The following is a 23,487-nucleotide window of genomic DNA, read 5'->3' on the forward strand; positions in this document are numbered from 1 at the left end:
ATTCTAAGCCAACTGCAAATTCCTTTGCCAGTCACCTTTTGCACAAATATTAATTACTGCACAGGGTGATGCAGTGATTGAATATATGTTTCAAACACAATTATATTTATAAAGCCACAGGGCAAAATCCAGTCATTTTGGATGACAGCACTACCATCAGAAAGGACTGAAATCACAAGATGAGGAACATTTTGGGCGCTTTTTTCTACATAAATATGAAGAAACTGAGAAGAAACTGAAGAAACTGAGATGTGCAGACTGGCACTTCAGGCCCCTGAGACTGACAGTGTGAACACACGATATGACCTGTGACCCACTGAGTCATCAGAGGGCCTTTGTATTTAACAAGCATGTAATTTTCAAACAGCTAATTGAAGTGATCCACTTGAGTGAACAGAAAAACCCCACTCTTTCTTGTAAATGGGCAACTTCTGAAGCAACGCTGCCCTCTATCATTCACTAATGTGAATAGCAGAAAATAAGACACCTGCCAGGCACATAATGCTCCCCCTCAGTAACCAACATGAGATTATGGTAATTAGGTAACCCAACTGTAATCAGTTCCCCTCCAAGTGGTCAGACTTGTCCTCTGAATGAGCATGAAAACACGAAATTGTCAGATGTTAATGTGATCCTGCTATTAAAAGTAAAATACAAACAAAAATTAACAAAACAACAACAAGTTATTCTGAGCTACTGAAACACAAAGACTCAGTTTATTTTACAGCATTCTTTATTCATTCAAAATGTTTAAAAATATATTTGCAGAGGCACTGAAATAAATATACATCTCATAAGTCAGCGCCAGTGCTTTATCATACAAATGATATTCAAGGGAAAAAAAGCAAACACACAGGATAAAATAATCATGAGATCATTCAAAAAAAGGATCAAGCAGTTCATAATAATCTGAGGGTTCATGTTCAAAAACAAACTCAAAAAGGCAACAGAAAGTCACTTCTTCTAGCACCTGTACAGTGCATTCTCCAGCTCTGCAGCCTGCAGCAGTAAGTGCTCAACATTAATGTGTAACTTGTTCTGAACATCAAACTGTACTATAAAAAAGAATAAACATACTGGCCTTGTGGTGCAACAGAAAAGATAATACCAAGATGATAACTGTCTGAATTTAACCCTTTTGTTCTGGTTTATGTTCACCTCTTGACCAAAAATAGATTGTAACAGTAGGTGTATATACAGTACAAATACTCAAAGATAATAAGGCAAATGAAGTACAAACACAATTTATGTAAAACACACCAAAAATTAAAATGTGCAATTGTCCCAATGTGTGCTGAGGAACTAGACTGTTAAAAAGGTACCTGAAGCACTTTACACTGGCCTGATTTAAGCAATATTTTTATAAACCCAGTCTTTATTTGCCATGTATGAGAGGAGTGAGAAAAGGGCCACAGGGGTGACAACTGATAACCTCTTCTGCTGATAACTGATGACCCCTGGGGCTGGTATGGCAGGTGGTTGACCCATCAGTGCGACCTAACAAGGGTCAGTTCACCCAACTTTCCAGAAAAAAACAAATATTCACATATCTGGTGACATTTAACCATGCACACCATGTGTTCTGTAGATTATTCCACAATAAAGAGGACATCGTTTCTGGAAAAAAAAGTGTTGCGGTTGACTTTTTAAAATGTCATTTTTTCATTCTCCACAAACTCAAATCACCTCCACTGTATTGGAGTAGTGGCATACATCTCAGAGCTCATGAAAGTGCTGTGTGGCAAGTGAAAAAATATGTTTTGTTGCTAACCCTAAAAAAAACACAGCATTATTGGTATTGTTGTAAACCTTAGGCAATTTAGTACTTGCCTACTGGCCAAGATTGCATTCTGATTAGTCATATTTAAGTAAATATCCCCTTAATATTGTTGTGTTTTCACAGTACTTTTCTATATGTTAAAGCTGCAATAGGCAAGTCAGTAAAGTCTTAGCAGTGAACCCTAACTGGACCCCAAAACCAATCAACAGTATGTCAGGAGACAGATGATCAAAGATTATGGTGATTGTACAACATTTTGATTGTTTCTGTTGCTCTGGGATTTGGGCTGGTGTGACATCTTGCCCAGTGCAGCTTTAACATACTGGCTTTGGCCATTGCAAAGAGTTATCAAAGTATTTTTCAAAAACCGACTCCCTATTTGTTCCAAAGACAAAACATGACGGACAAGACGAAAATAAAACAACAGAAATCAAGTAATACTAAGAAACCAATGCACTGTAGAATAAATATGGTTCCTACATTGTTTCCTTGTTCAGTTCCCGACCTCATTAGATATTTCAGATTGCTCATTGATTGACTCTTACTACTTTTTTGTTCGAAAGCTTTAAATATTTGAGGCAGCGACACATAGTTTTCCCCAGAGACTAGCAATTCACAGTGTCCAAATGTTGAATTTCCAGTTGTTTCTTTGACGTCATCATTATTTTTTTCTGTGCTTTCCGACATGGATCAAGATATTTTCATACAATTGAGTCTTGTAGAAACCAACAGTAGAGGCAAAAAAAAGGCATTGTTCACACTGGCTACTATGTTTGATTCAAAAGAATCGTGGCTATTTTTTTCAAAACCTCTGTACAAACAAAAAGAAGAAGATCAAACTCTAAACCAACCATGAGAAGATGTGATTATCATTTAAAAACACCAAAGCTTAGTCTGTTTCTACAAATAAACTAAAATTCCTGTTTCATGCATTGATCTAATGGTTATGATGCAAGGCCACATGCCTTATTTTTTTGACATCAGATCACAGTCTCTGAAGACTGACCTTACTATCTGGTAGATTTTCTGACTCCTAGCCAGCAGTCCCAAAGTACTGACTAATACAGGCTCTGGTCTACTGCCCTTTTGTTCAGAGAATTAAAAATTCACAGTAGTTCCAAGCCACTGTTAGCTGCTGTCTACTGTTGAATAAAGTAGACTTTAAGAAAGGATACTGGCCTTTAATAGCTGGCCTGGGCACAAGCAGCTAATCAGTTAATAGTCAGGTGCTTCTGTTAGTGAGTGGTTGACCAACCTTTAGCTAGCAGCTTCTAACCAGCAGCTAACTGGTGAGAAGGTTTTGAGTGTTAATGTAATGAGTTTAGTTGGTTATTACAATCTACAATCAATTGCCTTTTAAATGATTTGATCTGTTTCACTTAGCTGCTGCTGGTCCGGGTTGGGCAGGACTGGCTGTGCCTGAAGTGCATGATGTGTACAGCAGTCTGGTGCCACCAGTAAAACATCACAACCACCAGTATGTGCCACAGCTGGTGACTGGCGCCTAGGTAGTTCATCTGGCCTAGGAGAGGAGAGGAAAATATTAGCTCTAGATACTGTATGTATTGTTTATACTAATTCTTGTGCTTTTTTCAGAAGTCACAGAAATACAAATACATTTCAGGAGGAAATGGTTCTCAGAAAAAAATGGATATCTCAACAATTCCATGACAACTGGCAAACTCAGCTTGTAATGGGAAGGAACTCCTGGCACATATGAATGGGATTAGATGATTATGATGTCAGTGGTGGTCATTTTGCCATCTATGTTCCTCATTTCCTTCTCGTGGGTATTTGCATGAGGAAAGGTCAAGTCCTTTGTCAAAATGTCACAGATAAAATTAAAGGGAGCTGTGATTCCAGTGTCCTTGTATTGTAATTGTATTGATTTTTTTTTATCCAGCACCTTTCCCACAGTGGTTTTGTGGATGTGCACACAATACTTATATGGTGGAACTGTTACAGAGAATTTTCATACAAAACAAACATTCGTTATTTAAAATTTAAATGCTTAGTATAAGACCTAATTCTTTTATCCCTCTTCTCTCTCATCTCACTCTTTCTGTAAATAAAAACAGACTTGACAGCACTGATATGCCTACAATTAGAAACTAAAGCCCTCGCTGTGTGTCACTTAGCATCTGACTAGTTTGCTGCTTTTCAACTAAACCGGAACCTGGCAGAGGTTTAAACGCAGCTGTGTGCTAAATTGGACCTGATTGCTGTGTCAAAACAGGCCTTTTTTTCACAGAAGACATTTTAGTAAGTAGGAAAAGCATGTTTGAATAATAAGATTAATGATGGCTGAGTCATGTTTAGCTGCTTCGGTTTAAGGGTCCTGGTATTGTGAATGCTGGCTCACTGATATACTGTCACGGCTTACTGGGACTCTTGAATACAACAGAGCCATTGTTTACGTTATTAGTAACACTTGTGCTTTTCCTACCATGACAAATCAAAAATGTGAAGAAGCGATGTGTGTGTTCTCTCGTTAAGTGGTAATTAAGAGAATCCATTTCAGCTGTCTGATTTCCCAGCTGACCATATCACTCACTACTGAGAAAAGAATTTAGAAATACTACTGGAACAATATACAGTGTGTGTTATTATTTCTAGTCTACTTGCACCACTGATTATCACAAAAACAAAAATTTATCAGTCTAATACAAATGTAAATGATATCATACAACCCAGTACGCAGTACCCAGTAGTAGTGATCTGTAAAATATTTTAGCGAGGGAATCAGTCTTACAGTTCATCTGTGTTTATTTTTCCTGTGACTAAAAGCCTCCGCTGACAATTAATGTGTCTCACCTGCCTACATCACTGACAAACTTACTGTATGTCTACCTTACAGATATTGGACCTGTGGTGGTGCAGTTACATTATTGTCAGACTTATGATATTGCTGCCGTCATAAACTCATGCAAGGTGAAAGATTTAAACTTTTACAATATAGCAAAATGGTTTGAGCTGTAGAAATCTGCCATTATACTGTATTTTATTACCTTAAAATTCTGTTAAACCATGTCTAAACCTCAGATACAATGACCTCTAGTGGCGTTTAGGTGTAGGACACAGCAACTGGGTTTAGACTAAACAGCTGTGATTTTGTTTTAAACTCATCTAAAAGCTTAAACTCCTTCACTTAATTTTCACTTCACTTTTTAATAAACAAACAGTAACTTCAATTAATCAAGTCATCTTGTTCAGTTCAGCGGCTGTCTCAGTGTCAAAGCTGGTTGGTTAAATGCTACTGCCCTCCACTTCAGGTTTGTACTCATACAGGGAGACAAAGAAGAAACAAAACAGAGACTCACCAGGGAAATAGCGCTCAGGGATCTTAGTGACGTAGAACAGGAAGGCAGATCCAGCTATCAAGTACATCACCATCACACGGGGCAGGAAGAGCTGCACATACAACAAAAACCAAAGTTTGCATGACTCAACATTTAACAGTCAGAAGAAGAAGAGAGGGCTGAGATTCATGAGTGAATCACTTTGCTTGTTTTCTAACATGTCAGGCTGCTATTGACAACTGAAAATTAAATCATGCAAATAGGATCTGCCAGATGTCACAGCAACAACATAAATGCAACAAAGCAGCAAGACTGAAGTTAAATGAGCAGATAACGTCCTGACCTGAACGACATCAGTGGTGAACCCTCCATTGAGCCAGACCCAGTGGCACGCTGGGATCACACTGATGCCCGCCACACAGCAGAAGATGGCCATCCGCAGCCGTCGCCAGTCGTTGCTGAGGTAACGAGGGTGGACCTGAGCGCAGAACACTGCCAGGATCAGCGACAGCACAGTCAGCAGGTACACCTGCCGCCAAAACTGTAAGACAAGAGAGCGACAAATCAGATTAGATACAGTCCAATCAAAGCTGGAAGACATTTGTTTTATGAGACATCAGTTTTTTTATTATCATGATAGTTTGTTAAATTTGTTGCATAGATCACACCTGGCCCAGAGGTCATATTGTGATGGTTATCTGATGGTTATCTGGATCTAGAATTACCACCATTATGTAATTTTTCTTTTTATCTGTAACTCTTTTACTGTGTTCTTGAGCTAGAGGTCCCGACATCTCCTCCAAGTCGCATCACAATAACATGTTGTGTATTTATGACAGAGGGTGATGTAGATCTTGCTTCTTTTGTCTCCTTAGATCATATTAAAGATGCAAATGCACTTCTACAATAGCCTTCAGCCAACAAAATCAAACTGGTTGATCAAACATACATTCTTACTATGTGCTTTGCCTAAACATGTTCAGACAGTGCGCATGCATTGTTAACTGCTCAACAAAAGCCACAGCACTCTTAAGGGCCAACATGCTAACAGCGTCATCCTTGCATCTTCGTTCACACTTACAGCATTACAGTAGAAAGCGTAGAAGATCCCAGGCACATAACAGCCCAAGATGCCAACTGAGATGCCTGCATAGTCCAACGCCAGCCAGCGACGGCAAGTCTTCTCTGATCGGTGGCACGAGAACAGGTGATACCCCACTGAACACAACATGCACACCTGGGATGAACATATATATATACACACACACAGTACCATTACATGCTGAAAGATGATGTAAAAGTCATCTTTTTCTATTCAGAAACATGGAAGTTATGTCATAATAAAGTATAATACAACAACTTACCTCCAGATATAATGATTTATAATGACATTCCAGATACCCACAACATGAGGATTAGGAGGCACAGAAAGGGGTTTCAAGATGGGGAGTGGGGGTGTAACATATACTACAATAAGTGGGAATCATACTGACTTGTCATTTATACATCAACAAGTCTCCAATCACATTATCAGCAGTTACACAACCTACAACACAAACACAGCTAACACACCAATAATTGAACAGTTCACCAGCTGCCAGCAGGGACTCTGAACTACACTAACATTCCTATTTTAGCTCTTTATGGTGCAACGATACACTGTGTCCCACCTTTACAACTGTTACACTTATAACACAGCTTACACACCTGAGCAGGTAGAGGTGAACTGAATGAACCTGCAGCAGGAAACGTAAACCTACACAAGTCAGTTTGTTAAGCCACACAAATATATGATAATACAAGAAACTGCGTACATCATTATTCAGATAATATATATAAGATAAATATTCAGAAAAATGAACAAGCCAGCAGGAATTGCTGTTTAAGTAATAAATTACACACACACACAGAGCTATATGATTGAGATCATTCTTTTTCTGAGCATGGATGCTGTGAGGGCTAAGGATGTGTCATTTTATTCAGCCTGGAGCACACTGTTTGACTGTCAAAAACCTAGTAAAACATCTTTGCATTCAATTTCCTGTCTAACCAAGAAGGACGGGATTTATAAACTTCTCCAGGTTTAAATCCAAGTTTTTGCCATGCAGCGTCCACCAACCTTTGATTTACGCTAATATGAGCAAACCATGATAACATGAGGTGTGCAGCTGTAACTTTTACCTGGAAGCAGAACAGTCCTATAGCGTAGATGACATAGTCCTCTCTGTTAGCTCCGGAGGCTGGCAGTACTGTGGAGAGGTCATTGACCCCCAGAGAGAAGAAGAGCAGGAAGCCCAGCAGGTGGCTCCAGATATTCACTGTCTCATTAGATAGAATAAAAATGCTGAAAGAGAAAAGAGACAAAATCTATGAGCAAAAGCACAAGTCTGTACACACACAGCAAAGCAAATCTGACATATTTTTTGAGGAAAAACCATGTCAGACACAAATTATTATTGAAAGTTAAGTATTTTATATACATCTTAAAACATGGATCTTTTAAATGCAGCTCAAAACACTCAAAAAGCTCAAACACACAACTGTTGGAACAAAAGAAAAACATATTTTTGAGTGGAGGGGAACTTTAAATCTGTTTCCAGTGTGCTCCCACCTCCTCAGGCAGAGTTTGGAGGGCAGGTGAGCCCTGTAGCCGTCTGTGATGTAGGGGTTTTCTTTGAGGAAGAGGGGGATTTGTTCATAGGTGTAGAGTCTTATCCTCTGAGGTATCAGCACCGGCCAGTGCTGGTAGCTGCCCAGCTCTATGTAGTGGGCAGTCTTCAGCAGCTTCTGGGGCATCTTCAGCAGCATCTTGATCTCGGCTCCTCGGGTACAAGGCAAACTAGGGTGGTGAAGACTGCGTTAAGAGAGAGGATAGAGGAAAGGAAACACATGTGGTCAGTGAGAAGCAACAGCTTCGTTCAGTTCCGTTTAATTCCATTCATATCTACAGTGCATGTAACTAAATGCTAATAATATGATGAGAAGCTCAAACTGGGGCCGGGTAAAACTAACTCAGTCTTTTAAGAGCAGAAATTCAAGGGCAGAAAACAAAGCTAACCTGTAGGTCATCGAGATACAGCTGCCAGTTTTGGCATTTCAAAACGTGATTTAATGTTTCCTGTTTACATGCAACGTTAGCCAGCTAAAGTTTAGCTAGTTTACCTGTTTACCGACTAGCGTTCTTGTTTACCACAAAGGTTGTTTTCTCTCCCGCTTTGAGATAAATATTTAAATATAGCAAAATAGACATACTGAGTGAAACATTATGTCACACCGTTTTATCACTGTCTAGCTGTGGTTGTAGGCTAAATTCTCGGTGGCTAGCTAACTTAGCGTACAATGCTAACCTTGACCTGCATTGTTTTTAGTCAACTAAACTGATTGAAAACAGGGTCACAAAGCTCACCATCACTGTCGATGTCCTTGTACGGGCAATTGAGCCATGTTCGGATGGCTATCAAGCTAGCATTACCTTAAAAATAATCACATTTTAGACACATGAAGCTAACTTAAACAACTGGATAACATCAGCCTAGCCAAACCTGTCCTCTCTTTGATGTTGATAGTAAATGTTACTGCCACCAACTGGTAAGTGTGGGTCACTGTAGTGTAGGTCAAACAGTATGCTGAATTTACCTGCAAAATATGTCTTAAAACCTACATTTTATTAATTTCAAGGCTGAGAATCACATCTCTCCTTTCTAGATAAGGAAAATAATGTCTTACAGTCTGCAATTACATTCATTGCAGTGGTTTGACCAGTTCCCAGTAGATCTCCACCAAAACTAAAATGAATCATGTCCTTTTCCTCTGGTGACAATTTAATTGTATTGTAGGTTGTTTACTGACAACGTTTAAAGGATTCTCATTTAATAGACATGTCAACACTCCTTTAAAATTCATTGGTTTTGGCTTGGATGGGGGGATTTAATTTGTTCACACATTGTTCTAATTTCAGTTAGTGTTATGAAGAAACACTGTCTCTGTTTTGTTTTACAGCTGAGGCCAAAGCAAAGCATTTATCTCACATCTGGACAACACTGATGACCTCTCCTGTCTTCCAACAGTTCCTTTAACTTGGAAAGAAAGACCAGTCCACCTTCTGACATCCATGTAGCCACCTGCAGATTCTTACAGGGAACTTTTTATCCACTTTAAGTAGCTTTAAGGTTGGAAAAATCATCTTTCACCACACTGTCTTACAGTATCACATATATTTTCTTTCTCATCTAATGGAACGGCTCCATCACCCCTTCAAATGGAAATATCCTAGATGTCTTGAGTTTTATTATATAGATATTTTCCCCAAATTAAAGGATAGGTTCACAGTGTTTCAAGTCTATCTTAAAACAACAGTCAGGTGCCAATATGTCACTGAAAGAGGTTTTCCTCGCTGTAATCATTTCTCCTGTTCATACTGGCTGTTAAAAGATCCCCTTCAGATGTGCTTTCAATGTAAGTGATGGGGGCCAAAATCCACAGTGTGTCCACATAGTCATTTACTGCAAAAATGTATTTACAAGTTTATCTTAAGCTTATATGAGGCTTCAGCAGCCTGGGTTAGTCATATCAAGTGGCTATCTGCCACATTTACAGTCTTTTTAGCATCAAATTCTTTTTTTGTGTTCCCTCAGACACAGTGGAAGTATAATCACAAAACACTGAAAGATAGTTACTTGATTTGAATAATTTTGGCAGCTGAAGCTTCATATTAGCTTCAGATAAATAAATATATTTTTGCACAAAAAGAGGCTTGTGGATTTAACGGCCAGTATGAATAGGAGGAGTGATTCTGGCAAGAAAACCCCATTTCAGTGTTCATTTAGGCACCTGACTGTTTTAATTGTTTTTTGTTTGGTATCCTTGGAGACTTTTGGATCTCAGCTAGAATTAAAAAAACAAAAGTTATGTGGATTTGAGTTTGTACTGACTGGCTTAGAGTTTAAACATTTCTGGTATGACACACCGACTCTCTTAGACTGCAGCTTGCATCTACATTTAATTTATTAGCCTCTAAGTATTTCAGTGAGTCGACATCTCAAGGATAAATAGCTTTCTTAAACCTGGTTTGAAGAAAAGTGAAAGAGCTTAATGTTGAAACCAGTGAGTTTCTTCCTCTTTTAACCGTATATCAAACAATGCATTTTGTCTTAAAAGAGAAGAAAGAAAGAGACCAATCCTACACCCACAAATAAAACACAGATCACAAAAACCCATGAACTTTTCAATGGGGATCCCTGGTTTACACAATTACAGACAGCAGAGATGCCATTTCCTGATACAATGACTTTGGTATGTTATTATTTCAGTTTTTTACTGTTATGACTTCATCCTCCTTAAAAGTTTAAATTAAACCTACTGGGAAGCCACAGGCAGTCATTGCATTACATCTCTGCAAACAGTAAAATGAAGTATATAATTACGGCACAACACCACAAAAGAACTCCTGGGAGGCTCTGAGAGTCTCAGATCGATGGTGAATGACAGTGTAAAGGTTTTGTTTGTGAAAGGGGATTCTACATCTGTCTGTGATAATGATAAAGTGCATTTTTAAGGGCATGGACATGTTCTGGTGCTGAAGAGGCATTGTTTAGAGAAATAAAAAGTGGGTATAATTGCACAATTGTAAAGCAAGCCCAGTCAGTGCATCCTCTCCAGAGACAAAGGAGAAGATTTGATTTCTACTTTTGGGAGGTCACTTTCTGAATCATGCAAAGCGCAACAAATCACTCTGACATACCAAGGGCGTTGTGTTAGCCTATTCAATTCTACTTTCCATCTGCAATAAATTTACAGAAATATGATGCACTTGTTTGTCCTGAAAAAATGTTGGAGGCAAAAACATGAATTGTAATAAGCCATGACTGAACTGATAATTGACTGAGGGGGAAACTTTTATCAAAGCTTGAAACATAGCACCCTGATTGACACTAAGAGGAAAGGATATCTCTTAATAGGAAGAGAACAGTTCTCATGGCATCTATTTTAAAACGCAGGAATATTTATGGCTCCAAATATGTTCTGTAATAGCTATATAAAGCAATCTGACCCATCAATCTACCATTCTTTGTATTTTTGTTATCTTAGTCAGTCACTATATTTATATATTTTGCCAACTGCTTGGGCAAAGAGATGTCAAGTGTGAGATGTCAGGAGCAGGAAGTAGACGATGTTGCTTTCAAAATAAAAGGGCACATCAATGCATAGTGGTGTAAAAGATATAATAAAAACCTTTTTCACACAACATTTTATTGTGTTTGTAACAAAACATCATATACAGCAGATTACATTAAATTAGTTTAATTTTGTATATAGGAATTCTTCTTTACTTGAACTAAGAACTTTAATTAAATACTAATAGTCCGACCTCATTATAACAATATTCCATCATGATTAAAAGCTCTACATTCTAAAATGTCATTAAGTACAAGAGTATTAGCAACAAAATGTGCTTAAAGCATCAAAAGTAAATATATTCATTAGCAGTTGTGTGAAGTAACTAAGTAAATTTACTCAACTGTAAAGTACAATGTTGAGGTACTTGTACTTTGTATTTCCATTTGATGCTACTGAAGGTGCTAATAAAATAAGATGCAGTATTATTACCATTAATCTAGTATCTAAAATTGGCTCCACATTGATAAACTACAACATTAAAATACTCTCAAATGTATTTGTTAGCGAAAGAAACAAATAATATAATATACTATAATAATATAATAACACAGTATGCATAATAAGTACTTTTACTTTTGATACTTTAAGAACATTTTGCTGATAATACTTCTGTACTTTTACTTAAGATTTAACACATTTTACATCTAACACTTAAGTAAAATTTTCAGTTCAGGACTTTTACTTGTAATTGATTATTTTTAGACGACAATATTTCTACTTTTACTTAAGTAAAGTATTCATTGTGCTGTTGAATGGCCCCTGTCAGAGTGTAATATTTTATTATCATTACCAATGTATTACTAAGCAGCATTTTAATGTTGTAGCTGGTCGAGGTGGAGCTGATTTGAATTGATTTACTGTTGGGTTGCTTAATCTATAACACTGCATCATATTTTATGAGCTGATCATATGCTTTGTATGTAGAATATGAATCCACTGAATGGAAGTATAAAATACCTCAAAATGGTACCTTTGTACCTTACTTGACTAAATGTACTTAGTTACTTTCCACCACTGATACTCACACTATTTACTTTATGCTGTGTATTTGTATCTTATAAATATGTAATAACTTTATATTTGACCTGAAAATGTAGGCCAAAAGTTAGAAAAATAGCAAAGTAATATATCAAAGCCACATAAATACTAATCAGAATTGTATTAAAGCACAAGATAGGAAACTTTTTTCTGTATGGGTTCATTACTTGACTGCATATTTTTATACCTGCTTTTTAATTTGAAGAATCCTAAGGGAAGTGTTGCTCTGTTTTATTGCTGGTGGTACAGTGCAGCTGTAGCAGCTGTGTGCCCTGCCCCGTTTATTGCATTATCAGCTTCAACGTGAACATCCCACATGTCCAGTGTCACACACACCAGTGACTCAACATGTGAGCCGCCTGGCTGATGTTGTGAAGATGAAGGACTCATAACCATACCGGCTGATTTGGGGATTTTTTTTTTTAAAAAAAAAGCACTCACTGCTGATATGTAACATATGGATTATGGATCGGTTATGGATATGTTGCAAAATCCTACTTTTTGGGAGTGTGTTTGTGAACTCATCGTTGCATGATGGGGATGATGCTTCTTGCGATGGAGCGTTTGATATTTATTTTGTTTTAGACAAGTGAGTGAATACAGATTGTGTTTGTGTCACTTTTATCTGTTTGCATGCATGTGTTTGCTTAAAGGAATAAAACAGAGCAACATATTAATCTCATATTTGTTACCTCAGTGCACAGGCAGTCTTTGACTCAGTCCTCTCCATGTATGGCTGTGTTTAGTTTTCCATGTTCCTCTGCTGCTTCCCTGCAGGTTTGGCAGGATTTCTTTTAATCTTCTCTGTGTTGTCTATGATTGTTTGGGGCGTTTTATCAGTGTATTATGTTGCAGTTAAATATACAAGTCATTAACTGACATTCCAACAGCAACAATCTGTTCTCTGTTTACTACTAATGTCAAACTGGGAAGAACAGAATAAACTGACCAACACCCAGTCTGTGTTTATTCTGTATTCTGTATGCAAAGTGTATATCTGTTTGGATGCTTTAGAGCCTGAGAGCTGTACGGGAGTCTGGGAAACCTGCTAAGATGTGAAATTTACACATAAATCTATATATTATTACATTTGTGCCTCCTCTGATTTTAAGTATTTATACGATTTGCACTTTCATTGCTGTTTGAATTTACTTTATCATAAATTACGGCTCTTGTACTCAATGAAACACTTTACTTGGCACAGTGCAGTCTAATGCAGCATCCAAACTTTATTTATGTAGTTCTTATAGAAAATATAAGCTTTATAGAGGAGTTCTGATTGATGAATTGACATTATATTCATGTCTGTTTTTATTTCCAGGGTTAGTTTTAAATCTTGTTTTGGGTCATTTGATATTTCAACGTTTGGGTGTGTGTGATTTATCACTCTGGCACTGCTTGTTTTGCAGGTCAGGCAGTGTGTCAGGACACTGGGATGAGATCTATGGATTTGTGGAGCAGCTCACCAACAGGTTTGTTAGGTAAGTAAAGTGGCCATTTAGTGCTTTCACAGTAAATGTCTCTCCTCCAACTCCAGGTCCTTATATTTTAGGAATATTTATACAATAAATAACTTTTAATATAAATAAAATTTTGAATAATACATAACTTTATATTACACATTTCAAAACAAAGTTAGAAAGTGCTTTACAGATGACTTGGCACATTAAGAATAGAATCGTACAGCAGAAATTAAACTAATGAAACAGACTATTTAGACAGTTAGGAGTGTCTATACTGAAGGTCTTTAGATTACAATACAAACAGTAGTAGTGAGTAGAAAGTAGGGCATGTCTATTTTGGGCAGCAGACGTTTTACAAGACCAACTGCTCCAAAACCCCTTTGCGTAATAGTGCAGAGGGTGTGTGTGATATCTTTAGGTTTAATAGCGGGCTACTAAATATAAGAGCAAAATATCCAGCCAGATGTTGAAGGTTAGTGCTGACCACAACAGACAGTTTTGACAGTTCCCGCACAGCCTGAAGGGTAGACCAAGGAAGTAAAACTGGCAAGATGAAGGGTTCAGTTCCCTTATATGTGCAGATCAGTGATTGAGCAAGGCACTGAGACTGACCCATGTTGCCTAGTGATTCACATTCAGTAAAAGAAGACATTTTTTGAATTGAGTGCTGCTTGATGTCATGTTATTTTACAATGCACTGCATTATAATTTGTTAAAATGTTGATATGTCTTGATAAAAAAGTAAGAATGTGTGGATGTGAAATTTGGCAACCGACAGTCAATCAATTTTCCGTCCAATCAAAAGCAAAGCTGGCACAGATGATCATGATGTGTAGCCTACAGTATAATAGCACTTATGGGAATCATTTTTGTTGACGTTAGGCTCAAACTATCTTAGAACATTTGGCCTTAAAAGATACACATCATAGTTTCTGATGTGGTTGATTCACAAGCTTCATTGGTGTGTGTGTGTGTGTGTGTGTGTTTGTGTTTGTTTGTTTGTTTGTGTGTGTGTGTGTGTGTCAGTCCCAGGATGAGGGTTTCCTACATCGTCTTTTCATCCAGAGCAACTGTAATCCTGCCACTAACTGGGGACAGGTATGCTCTTTTTATTTTTAAAACTTGTCTCTCTTTTTTGTCTCTCTCTCCCTCTTTCCTCCTCCTCCTCACTGAACAACAGCAGCATAACACAGATAACCAGATCACACAGAAACTGGGTTCTTATCAGTCTTTATTTAAACTTTGTTGTGTTGTGTTTTTTGATCTGACTGCACAGGTCCAAAATAGATGAGGGTTTGAATGAGCTGAGCCAAATCAGACCTGCTGGTGAAACGTTCATGCACGAAGGCATGAAAGCGGTACGCACGCTCATCTAAAGGCCTCATTAAACATTTTGATTACTGCCGGGAACAATATTCCTTACACAGATTGTCACTTGATTGTTTTTGATGGGAACTTAAAGGGGGGATTTAAAAATCAGGTTAATAAATTTTATTTAGTTTTAGAACAGAGTTTGTAAAATCCACCATAATATACCTAAAAACATAGAGTTACTTCCTCTGAATTACTGTCAACTTTCACCCGTCAGGTGTCGGAGCAGATGATGGCACAAACTTCACCGTCATCCAGCATCATCATTGTTCTGACTGATGGCAAGCTGGATATCTACCCCTATGAACTGAGCGTACAGGAGGTAACACACACACACACACTAGTGAGAATAATGGTGGTGATGTAGTGGTCGTGATAATTCAAACAATAATGGATAAAATGATGTGGATGACAAGTAAGATGAAAATGAGACTGTGCAGGTGAAAATTATGCTAGAAGAAGAACTTACGAGACATTTTCCTTAAAAATAACAAACGTTTTATTTTTTCCAAGTAGCCCCATTCAAATAAATTATAAAATGAACTTGAAGAGACTTAAAATGTGCTCATCAGAAATGTAGAAACAGAGAGACTTCACTCTTTGTGTTGTGCTTTCCAGGCTGACAAAGCCAGAGGGTTTGGAGCCAGAGTATACTGTGTCGGGGTCATGGACTTTGACCACAAACAGGTGGGATGGCTTAATGTTTTTACTCCTCTCTCTCTCTTTACTTATACTTGTTGACCACTGAGCACGCAGCACAGTGAGAAAAAACCTCTGTTAGTGATACTGTTGCTTGTTTAAACACAGAGGTTCTATTTGTCTTTCTGTGTGTGTTTAGATGGTGGTCAGAACCTCAATAGTCTGTTGTTTCTGTCCCAGATTGATTAACACACCTTAACCTTGTTGCTTAGTTTCTTTGAGTTCAACTGGAACCCCCTTAGGACAGATCAGCAAGCAGCTGGCAGAGCTTTAAAGTTTATGGTTTGTGCTACATTTGGTTTTTGTAAAAACATGGAATAAATTTTGTGAAGCAGCTTGTTTTGAGTTATCATTTCCTGGGAGAGGCTTTGATTCTTCCTGTGCAGGTATCGGGTTGTTGAAAGAGAGCAAAGAAGTAAGGATGAAGAATAATGTGTCCTCACAGTTGTTTTCATGCTGAATAAGAATGAACCCAAGTGTTCTCTGCTGACTGTGTTGACTGCAAGAAATAAAAAAAAGTATTCAGGTTATAAATTATTTCTTATAAAATTAACAATGCAAAGAAATACTCGTAACTACATCTACTGAGAAATATAATACTGTAATACAGCTAAGTGCTGTTTGGTTTGCTGTTGCAGCAACCTTAATCTCATCATAACCACATTATTGATCTGTATAATCAGTATGAATGGGCACATCTGCATGGCTTCAAAACTGCATAACTCATGATCAGGAAAGTCTCTTGTAGTCAACGGGTGTAAGCAATCTTCTGCCCGGTTACTGACCCAGTGTACTTCGTGGTCTGAGGAGGAAGTAATTACATCACTCTCTAATTAAATAATGCCAGACAGCTTCCTGTTCTGCTACCATTAAAGCAGATGAAAGCTCTAGGCAGCAGGCTGAAGCTTTCATCGCTTAGAAAGACTTTTCCTCCCTAAATGCTGCTGTAGCATTGAACTGAAAGCAGCAGAGGACCTCCCAGAGAGGCAGCAAGAAATAAACCACTGAAATGTAAAGTTTGTCTCATATGCAATCATATATAAAATGTGGACAAGCTGTGTTTAAAGGCTGTATTGTTTTCATTTATATCGCAGCTTGCTGAAATAGCAGACGGCACAGAGCAAGTGTTCCCGGTGCTGTCCGGGTTTCACGCTCTCAAAGACATCGTCAGCTCGGTGAGGTCACATACAAAGATGCACAAAAACATTCATGTGCACACAGTTAGAGTGAACATGAATGCAGACTTATAACCTGAGCTGTTGCCTGTATCTATGCCTCCACACAGATCCTGAAACAGTCATGCACAGAAATGTTCACAATAGAGCCGTCAAGTGTTTGTGTAAATGGTAAGTTAGTTTGAAAAGGTTTGTTAGATCTGAATAATGCAGCAAAAAATACAATAAGACAGCTTTTAAAATCTTTTTTTGGATTTAAACATGCTCATAACATGTCACTAATCAATCCCTGTATTTGCTGTTTTTGTCTGAATGAAATAACAATATTATAGTCTGATGTGTTTGATGTGTCTCAGAGTCTTTCAATGTGGTACTGAGGGGAAGTGCCTTCAGCGGATCGAAGAGGATGGACAACGTCCTCTGCTTCCTCACTTTCAATCAAAACACATACAGTGAGTAAACAATCTATGTAGCTCAATTGTTGAGATCTATCAAGGATACAGGTTCACATTCGCCCACATGCTGTCACGCACTTTAGGATATGAACATCTATGAAGTGAAACGTGATACAATGTGCAGATCTCTGTGCCGCAGTGGAAAGTCGGAGTCATGACATCCAGAAACAGAGGCCGCTTTTTATTGACTTCAGCCGTAGAACAGAGGAGACATTATGAGACTGAACGGAGGGAGGGAGGGAGATGTTCTCTTTCTCATTAGTCTATTAATAGATGGACAGAGGGGGGTGGGATCACTGAGAGGACGTGATGAAATAACACATGACTGCATCATATCTTCTTTTTTCTGCCTTTTACTCGCTTGTTTTTATGCTGGTGTTGTTCTCACTCTTTCTTTTGCTATCTCTCTCTTGCTTTTATTTAGCATTCCTTGACGCTGACTGTGATGTTTATAATATATGAGGGGAAAGAAATTAAAAAATGAATCTGAATTTGAATTTGAATATAAATTTCAATCAAAATAGATACTGATGTACCAGTTTAGGAGGTTTATGGAGTATTTGTTCTGTTTTTACATACATGTAACATCATGACAGCAAGGTATTGTACATAAAATGACATAAAAGATGTAACCTATGACTGAAGACTCTATGATTGATTTTCAAAATGCCATAAGCAGCATTTCTACGAGCCAGTGAGACTGTGCAAAGAGACAAAATTGTTTGTTATGTTTTTGTAGGAGAATTCTTTGTTTATAGACAGTAACAGGTCTCACAGTTTGTCTGTCTCTTTTCCTTCTCAGACCAGAAGCCGACTGTAGTTAGGGACGGCTATCTGCTGTGTCCAGCCCCTGTTCTGCAAGAGGTCGGACAGTAAGTGAACACACACTTGTACACACACGCGCATATACAGGTAGTTTTGGAAGTGTGTGTAAGTTGCTCATCAAAAAACTGTAAGGTCAACGTAAGGTCTCATAAAGACAAAATGAAAAACTCCACCAGAATCAGAATCGTGTTTGAACACCAAAAATAGTGATGGAACCTTTATTATGCATGGTCACATGGTCTGTTTTTGTCCTATCTGTCCATGTTTTTCTGTCTAGTTTATTTCTTGTACACTAAAATTCTTGTGGTTGAAATCAGTTAGTTTAGCAAAATATACAGGTACATGTTAGAGTTATGAGCATGTCTGAATTCCTTTTCTCTCACTGTCAACACAAGCCTGTGTTTACCATAAATATTGAAAGACATGAATCTTTATGAAAGAAAATATTCAGCTCTGTTCGAAGTTATTTGGCATGACATCATTTTATAACATCACTACCTCAGAATTATGAGGAAAGTTCATCATTGGTTCAGTTGGAAAACACAAATGTGAGGCAACATTTCACAAAGCTGGTGGACATTAAATACATCCTTGGCAATAAAGTAAAAGTTGCACTGACTGATATATAAAACAACAAAGATAATAATATTTATAGATCATCATGACACATTTTATCAGTTTCATTTATTAACCAAAATGTCTTCCTTCATCTGTGTAAATACAGGAGGTGGAAATTAGAAACTAAAAATCTGTTGTGCGTGTGAGTAATGGAGAAACAAGAACAGTGTTTACAGTAAAACTATCTGTGAACAGCTCTAAGTATTGGATGAACCAAAGCCAGCCGGACTAGAATATCTCTGTGGCATTTAGAGAGCGAGCCAAAGCTGATTTGACTTCACCCACTTCAAACAGCGCTCTTTCTCTCTATCTGTCCCTAGTCTTCTCTCACTTTCCATCACGTCTCACCCTCCCTGCAACTCTCCCTCCCCACAGAGTCACTTGTGTATAGTTTGATACTTAGAAACAGAGCTGAGACAATCTCAGTTTGGTTCAATTTCAGCAAAACTTTGAACAAAACAAGGTGTAACCACAAACTTTATTGGCAAACAAGGAAATCTGGTCAGGATCTGATAAGAATATGAAAGGCAAAGACTTCCTTTTTAAATGAGTGAATGTTCTTGGCACTAAAGATGTTGGTAGGTCAACATGGAAGCTGACAAGGTTACCAATATACATTACTACTGTATATGCTAGTGCTTTGCTAACTTTGGAGCTGGTGTTTTAAGATGATTTAGGTTGTTTTGCTTAATTAGGAGGCTGAACAGTTGAGAAATATTCGCTGCTTAACCAGAAAAGAGGAATAATGTAAAACAAAAATAGGCGTGTGTGGTTAATTTAGATCAAACCCAGAGCATGATAGAACTGATTGGATTAAAAATATATATTCTGCACCCTCTCAGCATGGTCTGTTCTGTATTTTCCATTACACAGAAGGTTCAGTGAACATCACATGTATGCATTGACAGGTGTATAGGAACAGTCTCTTCTTCAGATGTTTGCAGTGATTTTGTTTGATAATTCCAGATCAATTGAAGTGCTGGTTAGCCTGAACAATGGACAATCCTACATCTCCAGTCCCATCACTATCTATGCCACAACATGTGTGAGTATCAACCATATACAGTAGCAAAAAAAAACCTCACTTTTTGGTTTGAAGGAGATTTTTCCAAAGAAAAATGTGTCAGTTGCCAGAGGTTGTTATTTTTATTTTGTCATTTCAATGGTATAACCAGAAAATAAAGAATTCATTCATTTATATAAATTATCTACATTTACACTAGTGGTGAGATTCATATATGAATCTGTGATCCAATGCTATAATGATAAGTTACTAATAATTGCAACTGTATCACAATAAAGGCAATTCTGCTATTTGCTTTCTATTGCAAGACAGCCAAATATGACACATCATGAAATCTGTGTAACTGAAGGAAAATATTGTGTTCTAGAGTTAAAATGTCTGGTGTTTAAATAAGGACACACACATGTGGATGGTGCCAGTGTCATAATAATTACAATATGTAGCAATAGATTAAGATAAATGAACGTATCTACATGTGTATGGTGTAACATAACTGATTTATGTGTGTTTATTACAGTCAGATGGGTTCTGGGTGCTCTGGTTGCTGTTGGCTCTCTTGCTGTTATTGGCTCTGGGTTTACTCTGGTGGTTCTGGCCTCTCTGCTGCACTGTGGTGAGTTTACTGAGGCGAAAGCATGAACCTTAAACTTGAGCTATAACGGAAAAGCCCACAAGTTAAAGTGTCGCAGTTCAGGCAGCTTATTTCTTTGTCCATAGACAATGTTCAATGACTGTTGTTTTTTTTTTTACTCTTTCACATTGTTTCAGGTGATTAGAGACCCTCCACCCTCTCGCCCCCCTCCCCCACCTCCTGCAATTGTGAGTAACCACACACTGTTCAAAAACATGATTATGTGCAGGGTTGTACCACATGTAGTCATCTTAGCTGTGACTGGAGACAGAAAATCAAAATTTGGGCAAAGACTACTGTATTTTGGGCAACTACTGTATTGCAATTATTTAGAAGCCATTTGATTAGTAATTGATGATTAGTAATCAGCAACTAATCTTTAACTGGGACATTTTTATGGCCGTGTCTGGATTAGTGAGTTGGAATCTATATTTTGTATTATTCATTTATTTTTTATTAATATTCGTGCTGCTCAGAGCAAATTGTTTGTGTATTGTCTGCCTGTTGATGTTTTGTACCAACCTAAATTACAAACATATTTTCTCATGAAAAACAACTACAATGTAGAGCAGAATTTAAGTAAAAGATCTTTATGTGCGTGTTACATTCAAGTACATTACTGTTAGCTTTGAGACATGCAGGTTTACTGCTCTACCTGAGAAGAAAAGGCTTTGTTATGTGGTTTAGTTGAGATTAAAGCTCATTTCATGTAAATGAAAGGTGGTTATATGATTACTTAAGTACTATATTTATTAGTAAAATGTCCGTCATTTCTGATGAGGTTGGATGATTATGAAAAAATGAGTGGTGTTGTAGGAAGGGTAATGTAACCACAGCTGTGTCTGACAGGCAATCAAGCAAATAAAACTTTCAGTCTGTCCCTTTTAGATAAAACAAGATTTTTTTATCACCACCAAGATACTAAATAAAAGTGAACTATCATCTTAGACCATAATGTGGAAAAAAAAAAAGTTTGCATTAGAGAGACGTTGAGAGTTTTTGATCAAAGCTTTATGTTGCTTGAGATTTTCTGGAATCAGCATCTAGTGATCATTAATGGTACTGCATCACATTCAATATTTATAGAAATAAATTATAACCTGGGCTAAAATTAACAACATCATTTCAATATTGGATGGCAACAGCACATATTTTGGGGTTATAACTTTAATACAATAAGCTTAAAAGGTAAACAGTAAACCAGGCTAGTAACTCACTGTGAAGTTATGTTAATTAACTGTTATATTTTTTTAAGGAACCAGAAGAGGATCTCTCACCCAAACACAGGTGGCCTACAGTGGATGCTTCATACTATGGAGGCAGAGGGCCTGGAGGAATCAAACGCATGGAGGTAAATAATAACACAGACTAAATATTCATAGTCGTTCTCGTTGTTATTTTTACAAGCATCCATCAAGCATTCACGTCTGTGTTGGTTCAGTAGCCACCATGCTGTCTGTGATACCTGACATTTGCACTTGAATCCTGTAGGTGCGTTGGGGTGGGAAGGGGTCCACAGAGGAAGGCTCGCGGCTAGAGAAAGCCAAAAATGCTGTGGTCACCATGCCAGAGGAGGTGGAGGAGCCCATCATACCCCGACCCCCACCAAGACCTCCTCCAGTCTACAATCCATCACCTCAAGCTAAATGGTACACTCCCATCAAGGTGAGACACCGGCCTTGTTAATCATTACAGTCCACATTAAAGGTGCATTAGATGATGTTTCTATTCATTTATTTATTTGTAGATATTTACTGATTTGAAGCTTAAATATGTGTCTGATTCTGATTCTGAATCGCTGTTGTTCCCTCACACACACACACACACACACATACAATACATTTTATGTGCTTGTTGTATAAATTTCTTTATCTATATTTTTATGCTCTGTTTGACTCGACCTTCAGGGACGTTTTGATGCATTGGTGGCATTACTGAGGAGACAGTATGACAGAGTGGCAATCATGAGGCCGACACATCAAGACAAAGTAAGAAACGTCTACAGAATTCCCTTTAAAAACAAACACTGAAGTCTAAGAGGGAAAACACAGCTGCTTGTCTATTCAGAACATTCATTATGAGTTAAAGTTTTGTCCAGTTAATTTGACTGGATCCACCCTCTCGACTCCGCGATGATTTGATTAGATAATTACAGAAAATGACAGAGCTCGGCCCACCTCCTCTCGTTATCTACTAACAAATAACAGCTTGCTGCATCAACACAGTTCTTATGAATAACGGTCTAAATGTCAACACTGTGCTTTCAAAATTACTGTATGATTACACTACAGGCCCTTAAATCTTAGTATTTACTGTCCCAATTCACATTTATATCCTTGTGAGTTGTTATTCTGATGGACTGGTGTAAGCGCTCTAAACAAAAGCCAATATTTTGAACTTTAATGCGCTATCTGCCATTTCAAGCAGCTGTGTTCAACTTGGCTTAAATGGCCTTGTGAGGTCAAAAAGTTTGAGTGAAGATGCATTTTCAAAGCGTTCCTTAAAAATAAGGAATTGGTGTGATGTATATGTAGCAGGTTCCTTCATCATATGCAGAAGATGCACATTTTACTTGTTTTGAAGGCTCTTTCTCTCTTCAATGACAAATTATGTTGATATTTTGGTAGATAATGGATATTAGTGGCTTTTTTGTGCCTCGTTTTGTAATAAACTCTGTTTTGTTCATATTTTACTGCAGTGACTGTCTGTGATGTCTGTCTTTTGTTGTGTCCAGGGCCGCTGCATTAACTTCACCAGAGTTCAGAGTCACTGAGGATCAACACCTGTCACTTCATTCCTGTTTTTGGCCAAAGATGACTGACATGTACGCTGAGATGTATACATGTTGGGATTTCAGAGTGTTTTGTAAATAAATGTCATTACATGTACCCTGGTCTTGCTATTGCGTTCAAAAATCTGCTTTATTACCTGT

The 23,487-nt window shown here is 37.7% G+C and overlaps 2 protein-coding genes across 7 annotated transcripts; one reads left to right on the forward strand and one right to left on the reverse strand.

Annotated features, from left to right (window-relative positions):
* Positions 1-715: 715 nt before the first annotated feature.
* LOC122968701 (progestin and adipoQ receptor family member 3-like) lies at positions 716-8,654 on the reverse strand. Of its 2 annotated transcripts, XM_044334106.1 has the most exons (7): positions 8,486-8,654; positions 7,691-7,933; positions 7,261-7,423; positions 6,161-6,316; positions 5,423-5,620; positions 5,101-5,191; positions 716-3,302 (listed from the first exon to the last, which is right to left on the reverse strand). In XM_044334106.1, the coding sequence occupies exons 2-7, from the start codon at positions 7,885-7,887 to the stop codon at positions 3,160-3,162; spliced, it is 948 nt and encodes a 315-aa protein (XP_044190041.1). In that variant the 5' UTR covers positions 7,888-7,933; positions 8,486-8,654; the 3' UTR covers positions 716-3,159. The 2 variants fall into 2 exon arrangements, with proteins under 2 accessions (XP_044190041.1, XP_044190042.1); XM_044334107.1 differs by lacking the exon at positions 6,161-6,316.
* On the forward strand, positions 7,886-23,443 carry antxr2b (ANTXR cell adhesion molecule 2b). Of its 5 annotated transcripts, none has more exons than XM_044334105.1 (18): positions 7,886-7,973; positions 9,079-9,248; positions 13,704-13,775; positions 14,784-14,855; positions 15,034-15,115; positions 15,346-15,450; positions 15,747-15,815; positions 16,922-17,002; positions 17,113-17,173; positions 17,359-17,454; positions 18,260-18,329; positions 19,867-19,945; positions 20,442-20,537; positions 20,693-20,743; positions 21,811-21,906; positions 22,047-22,220; positions 22,463-22,543; positions 23,290-23,443. In XM_044334105.1, the coding sequence occupies exons 4-18, from the start codon at positions 14,791-14,793 to the stop codon at positions 23,326-23,328; spliced, it is 1,245 nt and encodes a 414-aa protein (XP_044190040.1). In that variant the 5' UTR covers positions 7,886-7,973; positions 9,079-9,248; positions 13,704-13,775; positions 14,784-14,790; the 3' UTR covers positions 23,329-23,443. The 5 variants fall into 5 exon arrangements, with proteins under 5 accessions (XP_044190040.1, XP_044190038.1, XP_044190037.1 ...); XM_044334103.1 differs by having other exon boundaries at positions 9,079-9,192; XM_044334104.1 differs by lacking the exon at positions 7,886-7,973 and adding an exon at positions 8,583-8,667 and having other exon boundaries at positions 9,079-9,192.
* Positions 23,444-23,487: the final 44 nt, after the last annotated feature.

Source organism: Thunnus albacares, chromosome 18 (assembly GCF_914725855.1).
Source record: "Thunnus albacares chromosome 18, fThuAlb1.1, whole genome shotgun sequence".
NCBI classification, from domain to species: domain Eukaryota; kingdom Metazoa; phylum Chordata; class Actinopteri; order Scombriformes; family Scombridae; genus Thunnus; species Thunnus albacares.